Source organism: Carassius auratus, chromosome 36 (genome assembly GCF_003368295.1).
Source record: "Carassius auratus strain Wakin chromosome 36, ASM336829v1, whole genome shotgun sequence".
NCBI classification, from domain to species: Eukaryota; Metazoa; Chordata; class Actinopteri; order Cypriniformes; family Cyprinidae; genus Carassius; species Carassius auratus.
The window spans coordinates 16,544,107-16,559,790 of NC_039278.1; the positions used below are offsets into that span (position 1 = coordinate 16,544,107).

The window sequence follows — 15,684 nt, forward strand, 5'->3', positions numbered from 1 at the left end:
ACATCAAAACTTAATTTTTGATTAGTATTATGTATTGCTAAGAATTCATTTGGACAACTTTAAAGTGATTTTCTCAATGTTTTGATTTGTTTGCACCCTCAGATTCCAGATGTTCAAATAGTTGTATCTCGGCCAAATATTGTCAGATCATAACAAATGACACTTAAGACTGGATTTGTGGTCCAGGGTCACATATAATAAATGAACCTTTGGTCTTAAGTATGCTGAAGTATATGAATACACTTGATTAGGATTTGTAGGAGCTTAGGACAGAATGTAAAGTGCATCAGCTTTTTGTTGAATGCGTACGCATTTGTAATAAACTTTCATAATTTAATCCACTTTTATAGGTCATCTCGCTCATGCTCAAGTTGTCCTGAATAACCCGAGCTCTCACCTGCTTTACTGCAGTCCACAGAGAAAGACGCTTTCTGGCCCACGAAGGCCTTGCTGAGACCAGGACCTCGACTGAGAACCTTACTGGCGTCAGAAGCGGCTCTGGGAGACGTGCTCCTCGCCCGGTTCACCGGATCCACCGTCAGAGTGGACATCTCACTGGCGTTCGTCACGTTCACCAGCCGTGGCCCTGAACACCACACAAACCCATCTCAGTCCATCAGCACCCAACAACACCACTTCAGTTCAGACCGGTCCGCTTCTGCTCACCTGTGACTCGGGCTTTAAACGGGCTTCCGCTGATGTGGTTAGGGCCACCGTATTTGATAGTGATGACGTAGTTCCCAGGGGCCATTGGTGTGTAGTGCACTTTAAAGCCTTCGGGACACTCCTGACACTCCATCTTGACCTTCGACGGGCCCTCGATGGTGACGGCCAGAGATCCCCCTCCTGCTTTGGTGTTATTGATGGTAAACTCGGCCTGGTTACCTGTCAGACGAGACGTGAGAGTCAATTAGACGGGAGTGCGAGAATGAAAGTATGAATAACTGTTTCATGACTACAATATTCTCACTTCCTGTTTCCTGTCAGCCATCAGTGTTTGCATCATCGTGAGAATATCATGCTACCATCCTTTTCTACTTTCTATAGTATGCAGTAGGCTTTATGCATGGAAACTAAACATCCTACTGCATTTGCCAAATTGCATAGTGAATAACAAAGTGATACCATAAAAAAAAAAAACATTGATTTATTTTCAGGCCATAAATAAATAATTGAAAGTTCGATCAAGTATTAAGCTTACATTAAAAAAAAACAAAAAAAAAACTGGATTTTAATGCAAAACATTTGAACTTGAAGTTATACAAGAAACTACGTGATTAAATTAATCAATAAAAATGCTTTATTAATTGATATTATTAAATTAAATATAAACAGTATTTTAATTATAATGTAACCTAATAAATGAGGTCGAATTTATTAACATGAATGTATTATTAATTAAGATGATTAAATTATATATAAATATATACAGTTATTTATAGTTTTTAATCATTGAATATAAATTAATTAAACATGAAATCAAATTTATAAATATAAATGTATTAATTTATATTATTTAATAATATATAAATAATTTATTTGATTATTTAATAATATAATATATGAATTAAATATCAGGTAAAATTTATAAATATAAAGGTACTTTTAATTTATATAATTTAATTGTATATAAACTGATTAAAATTTATTCTGATAATATTAATATAATATAATGAATTATGCATGCAACATAATGAGGGCATGATGTGAGAGTCTACAGTATTTTGCTACTAATATAGAAATGGGAAATATTTATAGTTGCTTTATATATACAGTATCATGCATGATGGATTAAAGTGTGTGTATTTTATTGTGAACACAGTCTGTGAATGATAAACAGCGATCAGTCGACTCACTATCAGACACAAGCAGCTATTCTGACACTTTTCATCATAAAACCTCATTTATTCTTGCCTCCAAGTCAACCCTCTGGCTTTTTGCTCTAGTTTTATGCAGCTGAAATACATTTCAAGGAACCGTATTAATGCATGCCTCCATGAGCTTTACTCTTTTTCTTCAACTGGACAAGTTAGCATGAAGACATACATTTGTTCTGGATCTGATCCATGAGAAAGAGCTTAGGTAATCCAAGATCCTTCTGTTTAAATCATTTTGCTGAAACAATAAGTGTGTTCAGCGTGAGCCACTTCCTCTCCACATGCCAAGTCAAAGGAAACATGCAGAGATTAATATTCATAGTGTGGAAAACACAGATTGACAGCGGACGGGAAAACCGTGCGTAGGCTTTTATTTTAGCATAGTTGTTTCTAGCCCTGTGCCAGAGAGTACTGAGTGTCACCTGTGCTTCCTCTTTCCAGCCCGGGACCGTAAGCGGTGACGAGGCCAGCATCGCCGCTCTGTCCCGGTTCTCCCACACGGACCTGGAACGGACTACCTGGGATGTGCGTCCCGTTAAACTTCACGTCAATCATGTGGATGCCGTTTTCTCGTGGGATGAAACGGATGGCGTACTTGTCTGGAAAACAAAATGCAAATTAACCAGAGAGCAAAAAGATAACATATATGACATAAATAACGTCAATCAAGGACATCATATTATGCACATTTTCTACATTTAAGTGTATGTATTATATAAAAAAAATTTATAGCAAAGTTTATATATTAAATATTTAAGTTAATATACATTTAAAATTTTCTATATTTGAGTTTTGATATTTAATATTTTCATTATTGAACATTATATACCTTTATATATTTAATAGGTTTATGCATTTAATATTTTATATATTTAACATTTTCAATAATGAACTTTATATAGTCAAAATGTTCTATACATTTTCTATATGTTTATTATTTGCAATACTGAACTTTATAAATTTTATAGTTTATATATTCAGTATTTAAAAATACTGAGGTTTATGCATTTACCATTTTCTATATTTTAGTTCATATAGTTAATATTTAATGTTTTCATATTTAAGTTTATACATTAAATATTTAAACTTGTAAATACTGAAGTTTGAAATTTTAATTAAAATTTATATTTAATCTTATATATTAAGTATTTTCTATATTTAAGTTATTGAACTTAAATATTTTAGTTTATATGTAATATTTAAATCGATATCGAAATGTGTAAAATATTTAATGTTTTCCTAAGTTTATATATTAAATATTTTCCATACATTTATTTATTTAACAGGGACAATGCATGTTAATAAACATTAGTATGAAATACAAAATACAATCCAGATTATTAAAAATATATATATTCAATATATTTACATTTATACATATAATATTTAAATTAACACATTAAACATTTTGTATATTTAAGTGTATATGTTTTATGTATTTAACTTTATTCAATTTTTTATAACATTTTTATTACAGAAGTTAATATTTGAGTTTACATTTAATATATTTAAGTTTATTTAATATTTCGATTTTTGTGCTAATTGTCACACAGTCAAAAACAGGATTTTTGGTGACGAGATGCTTGTAATAAATATAAATGGGTTGTGAATCTGATTTCACTCTGAATTTAACACACACAACTCTGAGTGAAATGCATCATTTTATGAAAGTGAACTGGGCTGTGAATGTGCTTTCATGATAACTAAAAGTGAAAGGAATTTATTCTCGCTGGTTATTAAAACAGAAAATGATTTAATCTCATCATCCTGATCCTCTGACCTTGCTCTAGTTCAGACACCACACACTCCTCCAGGGCTCCGGACGGACTGTGAACTTTAGCATCCACGTGACCTTTTGCTCCGTTCAGACGCACTGCGAATGATGCCGGCTGATTCACCTTCAGACCCGACTCCTACATCAGTGAACCCACAGCTTAGAACATCTCTCACACACACACCAGTGCATTCTGGGAAGGATTGCTGATGCTCTACCCTTGATACACTACCCTTTATAAGTTTGGGGTCGGTAAAAAGGATCTTCTGCTCACTAAAGCTGCATTTATTTGATCAGAAAAATCAGTAAAAATTGTGAAATAGTATTCAACTGTTTTCTGTGTGAACATACAGTAAAATGTTATTTATTTCTGTGATCACAGCTGAATTTTCAGTCTTCAGTGATCTTCAGAAATCATTCTGATATGTGATTGCCGAGAACATTTCTGATTATCGTCAATTTGAAAACAGTGTTTTCGTATTACGTATTCGTATTTTTGTGAAAACTGGTATTTTTGTTTTTCAGGATTCTTGGATGAACAGAAAGCTCAAAGGAGCAGCATTAATTCAAAACAGAAAATCTTTTGTAACAACAGAAATATCTTTACTGTCTCTTCTGATCAATTTAATGCATCCTTGCTAAATAAAAGTATTCATCTCTTAAAAATAAATAAATAAATGAAATAAATCTTAGGACCCCAAACAGTATATTTACGGATACAATGCATATATTTTTAATTAATGAATTCAAATTTATTGAATTATATGGTTTTAAATGTTTATAAAGTGCATCAAATGGCATAATCATAAAATAATAATGAATAAATTACTTATTTTTTAATAAAAGTAATAAAAAGCTAAGTATTTGTGACCTGGCACAAAAGCAGTCTGAAGTCTCTGGAGTGTATTTGTAGCAATAGCCTAAAATACATTGTATGTGGTCAAAATTATAGATTTTTCTTTTATGCCAAAAATCATTAGGATATTAAGTAAAGATCATGTTCCATGAAGATATTTTTTAAAGTTCCCATAAATATATCAAAATGTAATGTTTGATTAGTAATATGCATTGCTAAGGACTTAATTTGGACAACTTTAAAAATGTTTTTTTTTTTTTTTGCCCTCAGATTCCAGATTTTCAAATAGTTGTATCTCTGCCAAATATTGTTCGATCCTAATAAACCACACATCAATGGAAAGCTGATTTATTCAGCTTTCAGTTGATGTATATATCTATATTTTGAAAAAATTGTGGTCCAGGGTCACAAATATAAAACATCACACATTCAGATGTTGATCTCTCACCTGAGCTCACCTAAGATCAGCTAAAGCTGAGAGAGACGCCAACATTTGACAAGAGACCATCTACAGGGTTTGCTAAACTACAGAGAATGATGGTAAGGGTTGGATGGAGGTTTCTAGCGGTCGGTGTTGTTTCCTCTCTCTGCTTTAACTGATTCTACTGTGAGCTTTACAAGAGCTGGTTCTGTTACAAGCCTTTAAATGAAACACAAGAGAAACACCAGAACACCACACAAAGACGACTGATGTCCACCAGCTATTCACAGACACCATCACCAGAGAAAGCTGCTTATATATACACACCAAGTAGTGTAAAATCTGTTCTGAACACTGATAATATGTGACACTGAAGACTGGAGGAATGATGCTGAAAATACAACTTTAGATCACAGAAATAAATTACAATTTACAATATACTGATATAGAAACCAGCTGTTTTAAATTGTAATAATATTTCAAAATTTTACTGTATTTTTAATTAAATAAATGCAGCCTTGGTGATGTTTTATTCAGTTGAAAAAGCTTGAAAAATTTATTTGTAATTTGTCTACAAACTACAAACTTCCATGCTAATCAGTGCTTTAAGTGGCCCAAAAGAGGTGCCGGTACTCTATTATAGCTAAAATAAATTATCTTATGTTTTTTTGTTTTGTTTTTGATGACTCACCTCATCCCCTGAGGTAACAACAACTATATTGAAGGGGTTTTATATACAGCAGTCAACAGCGCGCCCTTAATAATAAATCCTTTTATTAGTTTGTGGATTTGCTTGAGCTAGAAAGAACTACTGAACATAAATAAATTGTGCAAAGTTATTTTTAATAACTCCCGAACTGACTCAAATGATTCGCGAACCCGCTACGAACTCTCGAATTGATTCAAATGATTTGCGATCCCCAAACTGACTCAAATGATTCGTGAACCCACTATGAACTCCCGAACTGACTTAAATGATTCGCAATCCCCAAACTGATTCAAATGATCCGCAAAGCCGCTCCGAACTCCCGAACTGATTCAAATGATTCGCGAACCCACTACGAACTCCCGAACTGATTCAAATGATTCGCGAACCCACTATGAACTCCCGAACTGACTCAAATGATTCGCGATCCCCAAATTGACTCAAATGATTCGCGATCCCCAAACTGACTCAACTGATTCGCTATCCCCAAATTGACTCAAATGATTTGCGAACCCGCTACGAACTCCCGAACTGACTCAAATGATTCTGATGCACTGATGCTAATATATTTAAATATTATTTAATGCTATTAATTTGACTGCACTGTTGGCTAGTCTGAGGACTGAATAGCTGTGGACATGCGTCTGTGTCGATGTTTCCTCATGTCTCACCTGAAGACTGGTAACAGTGAGTCGCCGAGCGTCGTCCACAGGAGCGTAAACGGGAACCAGGTAAGGGCTGTCAGGAATGTGCTCGTCGTTGAACTTTATAGACACTTCGTAGTCACCTGCAAAACAGAGTTGCTCGGGATAAACAGCTTTCCAGACGGAGCACAGGACGGATGCTTGTGTGTGTTTATACCAGGTTCTTGAGCTACATAAGAGACGCCGCAGGATCCGTCCTTTCTCTCCTCAAAGCTGATTTCTGCACGACTGGGACCCTCAAGAGCGATGGACAGACCCCCGGCGCCGGCTTCACGCGTCCACACATTAAACTCCGCTACACGAGCACAGGAATGAGATGAACGTGTGTTTAAAGGAGGTTTTTACTAAATTAAATGAAAGCATTAAAATGAATTAAATATTTAATCACAGGCAGAACAATAAATACTACCATAAAAATATAACTTTATAATATTTATATAATGTGTAATATCTTAAGAAGGTGCCTAGGTGACATATTTACGATTGAAATTAAAATGAAAATCAGTGTATAATTCAGTTACAAAAAGTACAACATGATATAGGCATACGAACATACAGACAATTTATAATTTTATTTAACATATCACCATTTGGAAAGTAACTAAATTAACATTTCTTTATGGAAATGATGGTGAATAATATAGTGTAATAAAAAGCATAAAAAGCTTTTTTTACCCTGAGATGACTTTTTTACTAATTTTTGTATTAATAATTTTTTAACTAAAATTTAAAATTAGATTAAAATATTAAAATAAATGGAAGAGATTTTTCAGTTTTTTTTTTAATCTAAAACGAAAATGTAAATGTAAATGTAAAATGTAAAATAAAAAAGATATTTTCTGCATTTTAACTTAAAATTATTGTACATTAAAAAATATAAAAACAAATGTAGAATTTTATTAAAATAAATTAGAGGCAGTACAACGAATACTACCAAATGTATAACATTTTGAGTAAAGAACATAATAAACAAATAATTTTTTTTCAAAGTGACATTTAAAGATATTTTCCATTTTTTCAACTAAAATAAAAATTTAATTAAAATATTAAAATAAAGTTTTTTTTTTGCAATTTTATGCTAATATTACTGTACATTAAAACACTAATTAATTTTACATTTATGTAATGTATCTATGCAAAGGCATTACAAGAAATATTACCTAAATAAACTAACTGTTACACCACCGTTAGAAAATATTTTCCAAACTTTACCACTTTTTTTTCTTCAACTACAATCTTAGAATAAATGTAAGAATTAATGAAAAATAAAAATAAACAAATTTATAAAATAAAATAAAATAATAATAAAAATAATAATAAATAAATAATTAATTAAAAATAAATAAATAAATAAATAAATAAATAAAATAAATAAAAATAAAATAAAATAAAAATAAATAATTGCAGGAAGTACTTAAAACAACAACAACTTAAAAGCACCATAGCTTCTAATCAGCGTTCCTACCTGGCACCCCCATCTCGGCTTTCTCCAGACCAGGCCCACCTGCTCGCACCTGACCGGCTCCTCCTTCTCCCAGCGGGCCGACGGTGAACTGGAAGGGGCTTCCCTGCACGTGCTGCCCGCGGTACTTCACGCTCACCGTGTGAACGCCCATCTCGTGAGGCACGAAGCGCACGCAGTAGGTGTGATCTCCCACCGCCACCATCTCAGCCGCTTCGGTGGCTCCTGACGGGCTGGTGACCTGCGCCGAGACGTCCTGGAGATCCATTCCTGGGAGAACAGAGAGCGATGGGACAGACGTCTGAGCTTTCTCAAGGCTTTTCAAGCAACATTCAGAGACGAGACTTACTGTTCATTATTTAAATCACCCTCATGCTGCTTTCTACCATACAACACAAAAAGACTGAAAGCAGCATGAACATTTGTCTAAGCATCTCTATTTGCATTCAACGGAAGAAGAGCCAATTTAGTACAATTATATTATATTTATATAATTTTTTTGTTAATATTTAGAATTTTATTTATTCATTTATTTATTTTAAATTTTATTTTTAGTTGAAGTTCTAGTAATTTTGTTAATTTGTTTTTGTAATTTGTAAACAATGCACTGTGCAATAAGCAAAAAAAATAATATATATATGTTTTAAATTTCACTTTAAATAAAATTATATTTAACTATTACATTTAAAATCCTAATTAGATTTAATTAGTATATTTTCAGCTTTCACTTTAATTTTATTTACATTTATAGTAATTTTGTTGTGTTTTTGTAATTTATATTAGTTTTTTTTTTAAGGAATTCATGGTGTAATGAGCAAAAGACGACATCTAAAGATATTTCCCACCCTTTTAACAAGAAATAAAATTACATTAAAATATTTCAAATGTAAATCAGATTTAATTTTCATGTCATTTGAAGTTTTAGTAATTCTGCTTTGGTCAGTTTTTTTTTAAACACATGGTGTAATGAACAATGAAGATGTAAAAATGTCTCTTTTTTCCTCGAAATAAAATGACAAAATATTAAAATTACAACGTGAAGTAATCACTCACAACTTTCATTACTAAGATAAAGTAACTTTGTTTGTAATGAGCAAAAAAGATTACATGCATATTTATTTTTTAGTTATTATAGAGGATAATAAACTACTTTTATGGAGTTGTAATGAGCAGAAAAGCAGCTCTGGTTCATGCAAACACAAACACACGTGTGTCAAGAGCAAGTGTGTTCTGCAAACCTCGAGGTCCACATGCGGCATGTTTAAAACGCACCCTCCAGCCCTCCACAGGGCCTTCTCATGGGTGCCGTGCCAATCCTGGTCACCCACACTATGCCCACCGTAAAGTGTGTCGACCCCGAGCTGCTCTGACCTTTGACCCCGAGCCGAACAGAGCAGTGGGAGCGACAGAGAGTAACTCACGAGCCAAAGCCAGAAGAAACCAGGTCACTGACAGTCACAGACGCAGAAAAGACAAGAAAGAAGACAGAAACAAGTGAAGAAACACAAAGGACAGAACAAGCATTGCATCAGGCGAGAAAAACAGGAAAGTTGGGAAAAAGATAATAGAGTACAGAGGAAGCATGTCTGATATTTGTCAGTTATATATGAACTCAGAGTTGTTCAGGGATGGAGGGGTTTGTGTGACCTGTGTTAGATCTCCATTAACTCTCCATTCAAATCAATACAATCAAATCACTCATGGAAGCAGTCTGCATGATCCGGCTTTAGTTTTACTGGACAACTGAAGGCCTGCTCACACCAAGACTGACGCGGGGATGACATCACATGCTCTTTTGCATTCTCTAATGTGAAACATAATGGCAAAGTTGTTCTTTTTAAAAAATTGTGATCTTAAAATATGTCTTAAAACGTGATAATGATACTGTTTGTCATGAAGTTACTGTAATATAGCATTTCTATGTTGGGCTAACTAAAAACATTTTATTGGGTGTAATTTTTTTTTTTTTTTTTTTTAAATATGTATAAAAGGTGAAATAATATGATGAATTTTTTTTTAATAATTTTACATTTCACAAATGGCATTCACATCTATCAAATATCCACCCAATTCTCATTTAGTATCTCATTGGATTAATTAATTAAAATGTGTGTATGTATATACACACACACACACACACACACACATACACATATATATATAAGGCTGTTTGATTTATTTCAATTGATTCAATTTTATTTGTTCCAAAGATAAAACTACATTATTAAAATATTAGAAATATAAAAAACCAATAATAATTATTAAAAAAACAATGGCACAGGGCAAATTTACATCATCCATCTAACCTACAGGTATTATCTTACTAGTTTGTATATAAAACATATTTGTGCAAAAAGAAAATAAAATAAAATAGGATTGTTTATTACAATAAATGAATTTATTTCTACCAAAAGGTAAAATAAAGTTTCTCAATAAATAAATATATAAAAAAATTCATATATTTATTCATTGAGAAACTTTATTTTACCTTTTGGTAGAAATAAATTCATTTATTGTAATAAACAATCCTATTTTATGTTCTTTTTATGTTCCTATTTAATTATCCATTTTAAATAGTTTTTTAAATAATGTGACGTGCACTAGAAAATGACCAACATCGTCTTATTCAACAGTGTTTGTGCTTGTTAGAGAAACGAGGAGAAAACTGCTCTCTCTCACACAGTAAGACATCTCAGACTCGTACTGGAAGTGATTTAGCGAACCGTCTCGAGCACCAAGCGACACACTTCACATGAATGAGGCAGCGTTTCCGTCAGCGTGAGACGTGTGTGAGCATCTCCCAGCATGCACCACTGAAAATCAAAGCAGACACTTCAGCACGGCCTGCATACGTCGTCTTGTTTCCCAGAGCCATGTGTTTTGGCTTTACCACGTGACGTGAGCCAGCAGGACAACAGCACGTTCATATGTTTTGTGCTTTTTGGTGCCTGCCGTTCCTGTCGAAGACTGAGCTACAGTGACCTTCTGACATAAAGTGGATGAAGTGGTAAATAATTCAGGCCTATTCTACTTTAAAACAGGGGAATCTGAATCAGGATTCACCGAGTCTTCACTGAGTTGATACGAGGGAGTTCATACCTGGGATCTTCAGGTTGAGATCACAAACACTTCCCACACTAGAGACTGAAGCGGCTGTCTGACGCCGAGTGATGCTCTCGCGGATACGACCGTCTCCCGTCACTTTCACGCTGAACGGACTTCCTGTGAACACAGAATGATGGGAATGAACGAAGGAGAAATCTCTGATGCTGATTAAGCGTGTGTTTATTTGATAAAATTATTAATTGATGAAATTGTGAATTATTATTACCATTTAAAATCACTGTTTTTTATACTGTGAATATACAGTAAAATTGTATTTATTTCTGTGATGCAAGGCTGTATTTTCAGCATCATTCCTCCAGTCTTCAGTGTCACATGATCTTCAGAAATCATGATAATATGATGATCTCAAGAAACATTTCTGATTATTATCAATGCTGAAATCACTGCTGCTTCATATTTATGTGGAAACTGTGATACATAATATTTTTCAGGATTTGATGAACAGAAAGTTCAAAAGAACAGCATTTATCTGATATAAAATCTTTTATAAAATGTTGTAAACTAAGGTGTATTTTCTGTCATCATACAGTATATATTGTTCAAAATGCTTAGTACTCAATTTTTAATATTGTCTTTTGACAAATAAACAGGTCAAATCACACCTTACATATATAAAAATAATATATATATACAGTTTATATAAGGTATAAATAATAAAAATTTTATTATTATTTAAATAAAAAAATAGTATCTTTGTTTAATTTATTTTTAAAAACAAAAAAGTATTCATGTATGTGTTCCGAAAAAACACATAAAAAATAAAATAAGATTGTTTAATTGATTACAATGAATTTATTTATTAGTCAAAAGGTAAAATTACTCATAAAATAATTAAATAATAGATTAAATAAATAAACCAAAATAAATTTAAAATCTAGTGTGAACATTTTTTTTTAACAGTTTGATTTCATATATAAAGAATTTAGTCATTGTACTACAAAATGACTTATATTGCACAATACGCTTAATACGTAATTCTGTATACTGTCTTTTGCCAAATAATCTCTGAACAGGTCAAATTACACTTTAATGGAGCACATTATAAATGATACGCAAGGTTTGAATGATGCTTGAGCAGGAAAGTCTGTTCACCTGGGACGTGCTCTTCTGCAAATCTGATGGACACGATGTAGGTGCCCGGCTCGGTGGGACAATACGAGACGCCACAGGTGCCGTCCTCCATGTCCTCTGTCTGTATGTCCACCTTACTGGGACCCTCGATGGACAGCGCCAAACCACCGTACCCTACGAAGACCGATATGAGTCTCAGAACTGCCACAGATTAGATGCATCATGCTATTAATGTTAAAAGACATGCTACCTGAATGCATGGGAAATTAATCCTACAAGAACTATTATGACACGTTTATTATATCAACTACTAATTGCATAAATATTTGTAGTTCTTTGGGTAAGTGGGAAATGATTTGCCGCTGTGGTACCGATTACTTTCTTATTTCCAGCTTTGAGCTGCTCTGCACAAACTGTTTGGGTTATATTGTTAGCAATGAAGGGGATTTGTGAGCTTGAGAAAACATGATTATGATTATTTATTGTGGTTAGGATGAAACACCTGTCATTTTCTACATTTAACACTAATATCTTTGTTAAAAGATATTATTTAGGAATTATATTATATCATATAATAAATTAGACGTTACTGATTATTATTGTGTTATTAACAAAATAACCTAATTAATAATTAATCAAACAAACAATAGTTATTAAACACATCTAATGATTCGTAATATTAAAACAACAAAGAGAGAATGAAAGAAGGGAAAAAAGAAGGAAAGAGAGAAATAAGGAAAGAGAGAAAGAAGGAAAGATATAGAGAAGGAAAGAAGAAAGAAATAAAGAAAGAAAGAAAAAGAAAGAAGGAAGAAAGAAAGAGAAAGAAGGAAAGAGAGAGAGAAGGAAAGAAGAAAGAAAGAAAGAAAAAAGAAGGAAAGAAAGAGAGAAGGAAAGAAGGAAGGAAAAAAGAAAGAAGGAAGAAAGACAGAGAAAGAAGGTAAGAGAGAGAGAAGGAAAGAAAGAAAGAAGGGAAAAAGAAGAAAAGAGAGAAATAAGGAAAGAAAAAGGAAAGATATAGAGAAGGAAAGAAGAAAGAAATAAAGAAAGAAAGAAAAAAGAAAGAAAGGAAGAAAGAAAGAGAAAGAAGGAAAGAGAGAGAGAAGGAAAGAAGGAAGGAAGAAAGAAATAAAGAAAGAAAGAAAAAAGAAGGAAAGAGAGAAAGAAAGAAGGAAAGAGAAAGAAGGAAATAGAGAAAGAAAGAAAGAAAGAAAGAAAGAAGGAAAGAGAGAAAGAAAGAAAGAAAGAAGGAAAGAGAGAAAGAAAGAAATAAGGAAAGAAAGAAACAAACAAACAAACAAAGAAATAAGGAAAGAAAGAAACAAAGAAAGAAGGAAAGAAAGAAAGAAAGAAAGAAAGAAAGAAAGAAAGAAAGAAAGAAAGAAAGAAAGAAAGAAAGAATTCTGCCATTAGCTGACGGTAGCCATTGACTTCCATACTACTTTTTTCTCTACTATGAAAGTCAATGGCTACCGTCAGCTGTCTGGTAACCACCGTTCAACAGAAGAAGGAAACTCACAGAGGTCTGGAACAATCTGAGGATGACAGACTGATGTCAATGACTGTCCCTTTAAAGTGTTTCTCACCAGCTTCTCTGGTGTCCACCACGAAGTCAGCCGTCTGGAAGGTGCGCCCCTCCACCAGCCCCTGACCGAACACCTTGACCCTGCGGGCGTCTCCGATCTCAGACTGGACCACGGTGATGGTGATGGGGCTGTTAGCCACGTGCCGGCCGTTCTTCTTGATGCTCACCAGGTGCTCTCCGACTTCTCTTGGGATGAAGGAGATGCCTGAAGAGGAAACCACCAACCATGTGTCATCAAAACCAAAGTCCCAGTCCCAGGAAGAATCGGGCACATCTCCAGACCTACCGATGTGATTGTTGGGCTGCCTCTTGAGCAGACACGGCTCATCACGGCCAGACGGGGCTCTGATGCTCGCCGTGAGCAGACTGAGATCCGTCTCCAGGATATCCAGAGAGAAATCTGCAGCGGAGCCCAGCTTCACCTGAGACTTCCTCTTGTTGTCCTCTGAAGAGACCAAGAACATCAATACATCTTACTAGAGAAGTCAAGTAGACTCACTAGATAACTGCACCGTAAAGGTAAGTCCCTGCACTACAAACAGAGAAGAACTGTAATCATGGAAGTGAAAAAGAACTAGTTATCTTATAATATACAGTGGATAATAAACTTAAAATGCATTCCCAGAATTCCCAGTGTGACACTTCACATCTGATGGGTTTTTTACTGTTTACTTCTTAGATTTTTCTTATCAGTATAAACACATTAGGGATTAAATGAACAGTTGATGGTGTTTTGTATTTGTGTATCTTCTATGTATTTAAGAATTCAGTAAAGATGATGATGACAATAATAATAAGTGAATACATTTTACAAAATAAATAACAATAGCTATTATTATTATTATTATTATTATTATAAATAAAATGAATAATTATATTATATTATATTATATTATATTATATTATTTAATAGCAGATTGTCCAAGCTATATTTATAAAATGATAATAGTTATCGAATTAAGGAAAGATTAATCAATAAAGTAGCTTATTTTTATTATAATTATTATCATCATCATTAATAATTTATAATTAATTAACTATTATTAAATAATAAGAAAAAAATAGCTAAATAACAATAGCTATTATTATTATTATTATTATTAAATTAAATAAATAATTATTAAATAAATATATACATAAAATGATAATAGTTATCAAATGAAGGAAAGATTAATCAATAAAATATTATTTTTATTCTAATTATCATCATCATTAATCTTTTATCATTAATAAACTATTATTAAATAATAAGGAAATAACTAACTAAATAATAGCTATTGTTATTATTAAATTAAATAAATAATTATTAAATAAATATATACATAAAATGATAATAGTTTATCGAACAAATTAAAGGTTAATTTAGAAAATAAATATTATTTTTATTATTATTATCAATAATTAATTATTAATTAACTGTTAATTAACATAATAATAATAAACATAAAAAACTATATATAAAATTAACAATTAGTATAAAGAACTTTATTAATATCATTATAACAGTTTATCGAATTAATGAAAAATAAATAAATAAATAGCTATTATCATTAATAATAATAAATAAAAGAACCAATAAAATAATAACAACAAGAACAAAAATAAATATTATTATTGTTATTTATTATTATTAATAAATATAAATAAATTAAATATATAAAAACTATAGCCATTATTAATGAATTAATATTTACGTGTGTTACTATGCTGGTGTTTTGTATTTGTTTATCTTCTATATATGATTTTTTTTTATCTTTTCCTTTGATTCATCAGGTGTCTTTCTCTACTCGAGCTGTGCCTTTTTTTAGTGGTTGTCAGTATTTTATAAAGGATTTTATAAATGGATTTTAGTACTTTTTTTTTAGTATGAGTTGTTATTTTTTTAACCCTTCACCTGTGATCCTGGCGGTGAAGGGGCTTCCTGCGATGTGTTTGTCATTGTATCTGACGAGTATGTTGTAATCTCCAGGAAGCGTGGGCAAGTATGAAACAGTGCAAGTGCCGTCTTTATTGTCCACACAGTTGATCTCAGCCTTGGATGGACCTTCAATGGCCAAATCAAGGCCGCCTGATGCAAAACACAAAACATCCAACAGAGTTTT

At 32.5% G+C, this 15,684-nt stretch overlaps 1 protein-coding gene across 2 annotated transcripts in view; it reads right to left on the bottom strand.

The window, feature by feature from the left end:
• Nucleotides 1–15,684, bottom strand: part of LOC113055439 (filamin-B-like) — a 78,901-nt gene that overhangs the window by 1,621 nt on the left and 61,596 nt on the right. For both annotated transcript variants that reach the window (XM_026221747.1, XM_026221748.1), the window contains 12 exons: nucleotides 15,477–15,650; nucleotides 13,869–14,027; nucleotides 13,584–13,787; nucleotides 12,019–12,171; nucleotides 10,900–11,022; nucleotides 7,804–8,070; nucleotides 6,496–6,633; nucleotides 6,306–6,421; nucleotides 3,658–3,790; nucleotides 2,300–2,476; nucleotides 667–885; nucleotides 398–586 (listed from right to left, as the gene is read on the bottom strand). In XM_026221747.1, coding sequence (XP_026077532.1) covers nucleotides 398–586; nucleotides 667–885; nucleotides 2,300–2,476; nucleotides 3,658–3,790; nucleotides 6,306–6,421; nucleotides 6,496–6,633; nucleotides 7,804–8,070; nucleotides 10,900–11,022; nucleotides 12,019–12,171; nucleotides 13,584–13,787; nucleotides 13,869–14,027; nucleotides 15,477–15,650 — 2,052 coding nt within the window. The remainder of the gene's footprint in view (nucleotides 1–397; nucleotides 587–666; nucleotides 886–2,299; nucleotides 2,477–3,657; nucleotides 3,791–6,305; nucleotides 6,422–6,495; nucleotides 6,634–7,803; nucleotides 8,071–10,899; nucleotides 11,023–12,018; nucleotides 12,172–13,583; nucleotides 13,788–13,868; nucleotides 14,028–15,476; nucleotides 15,651–15,684) is intronic.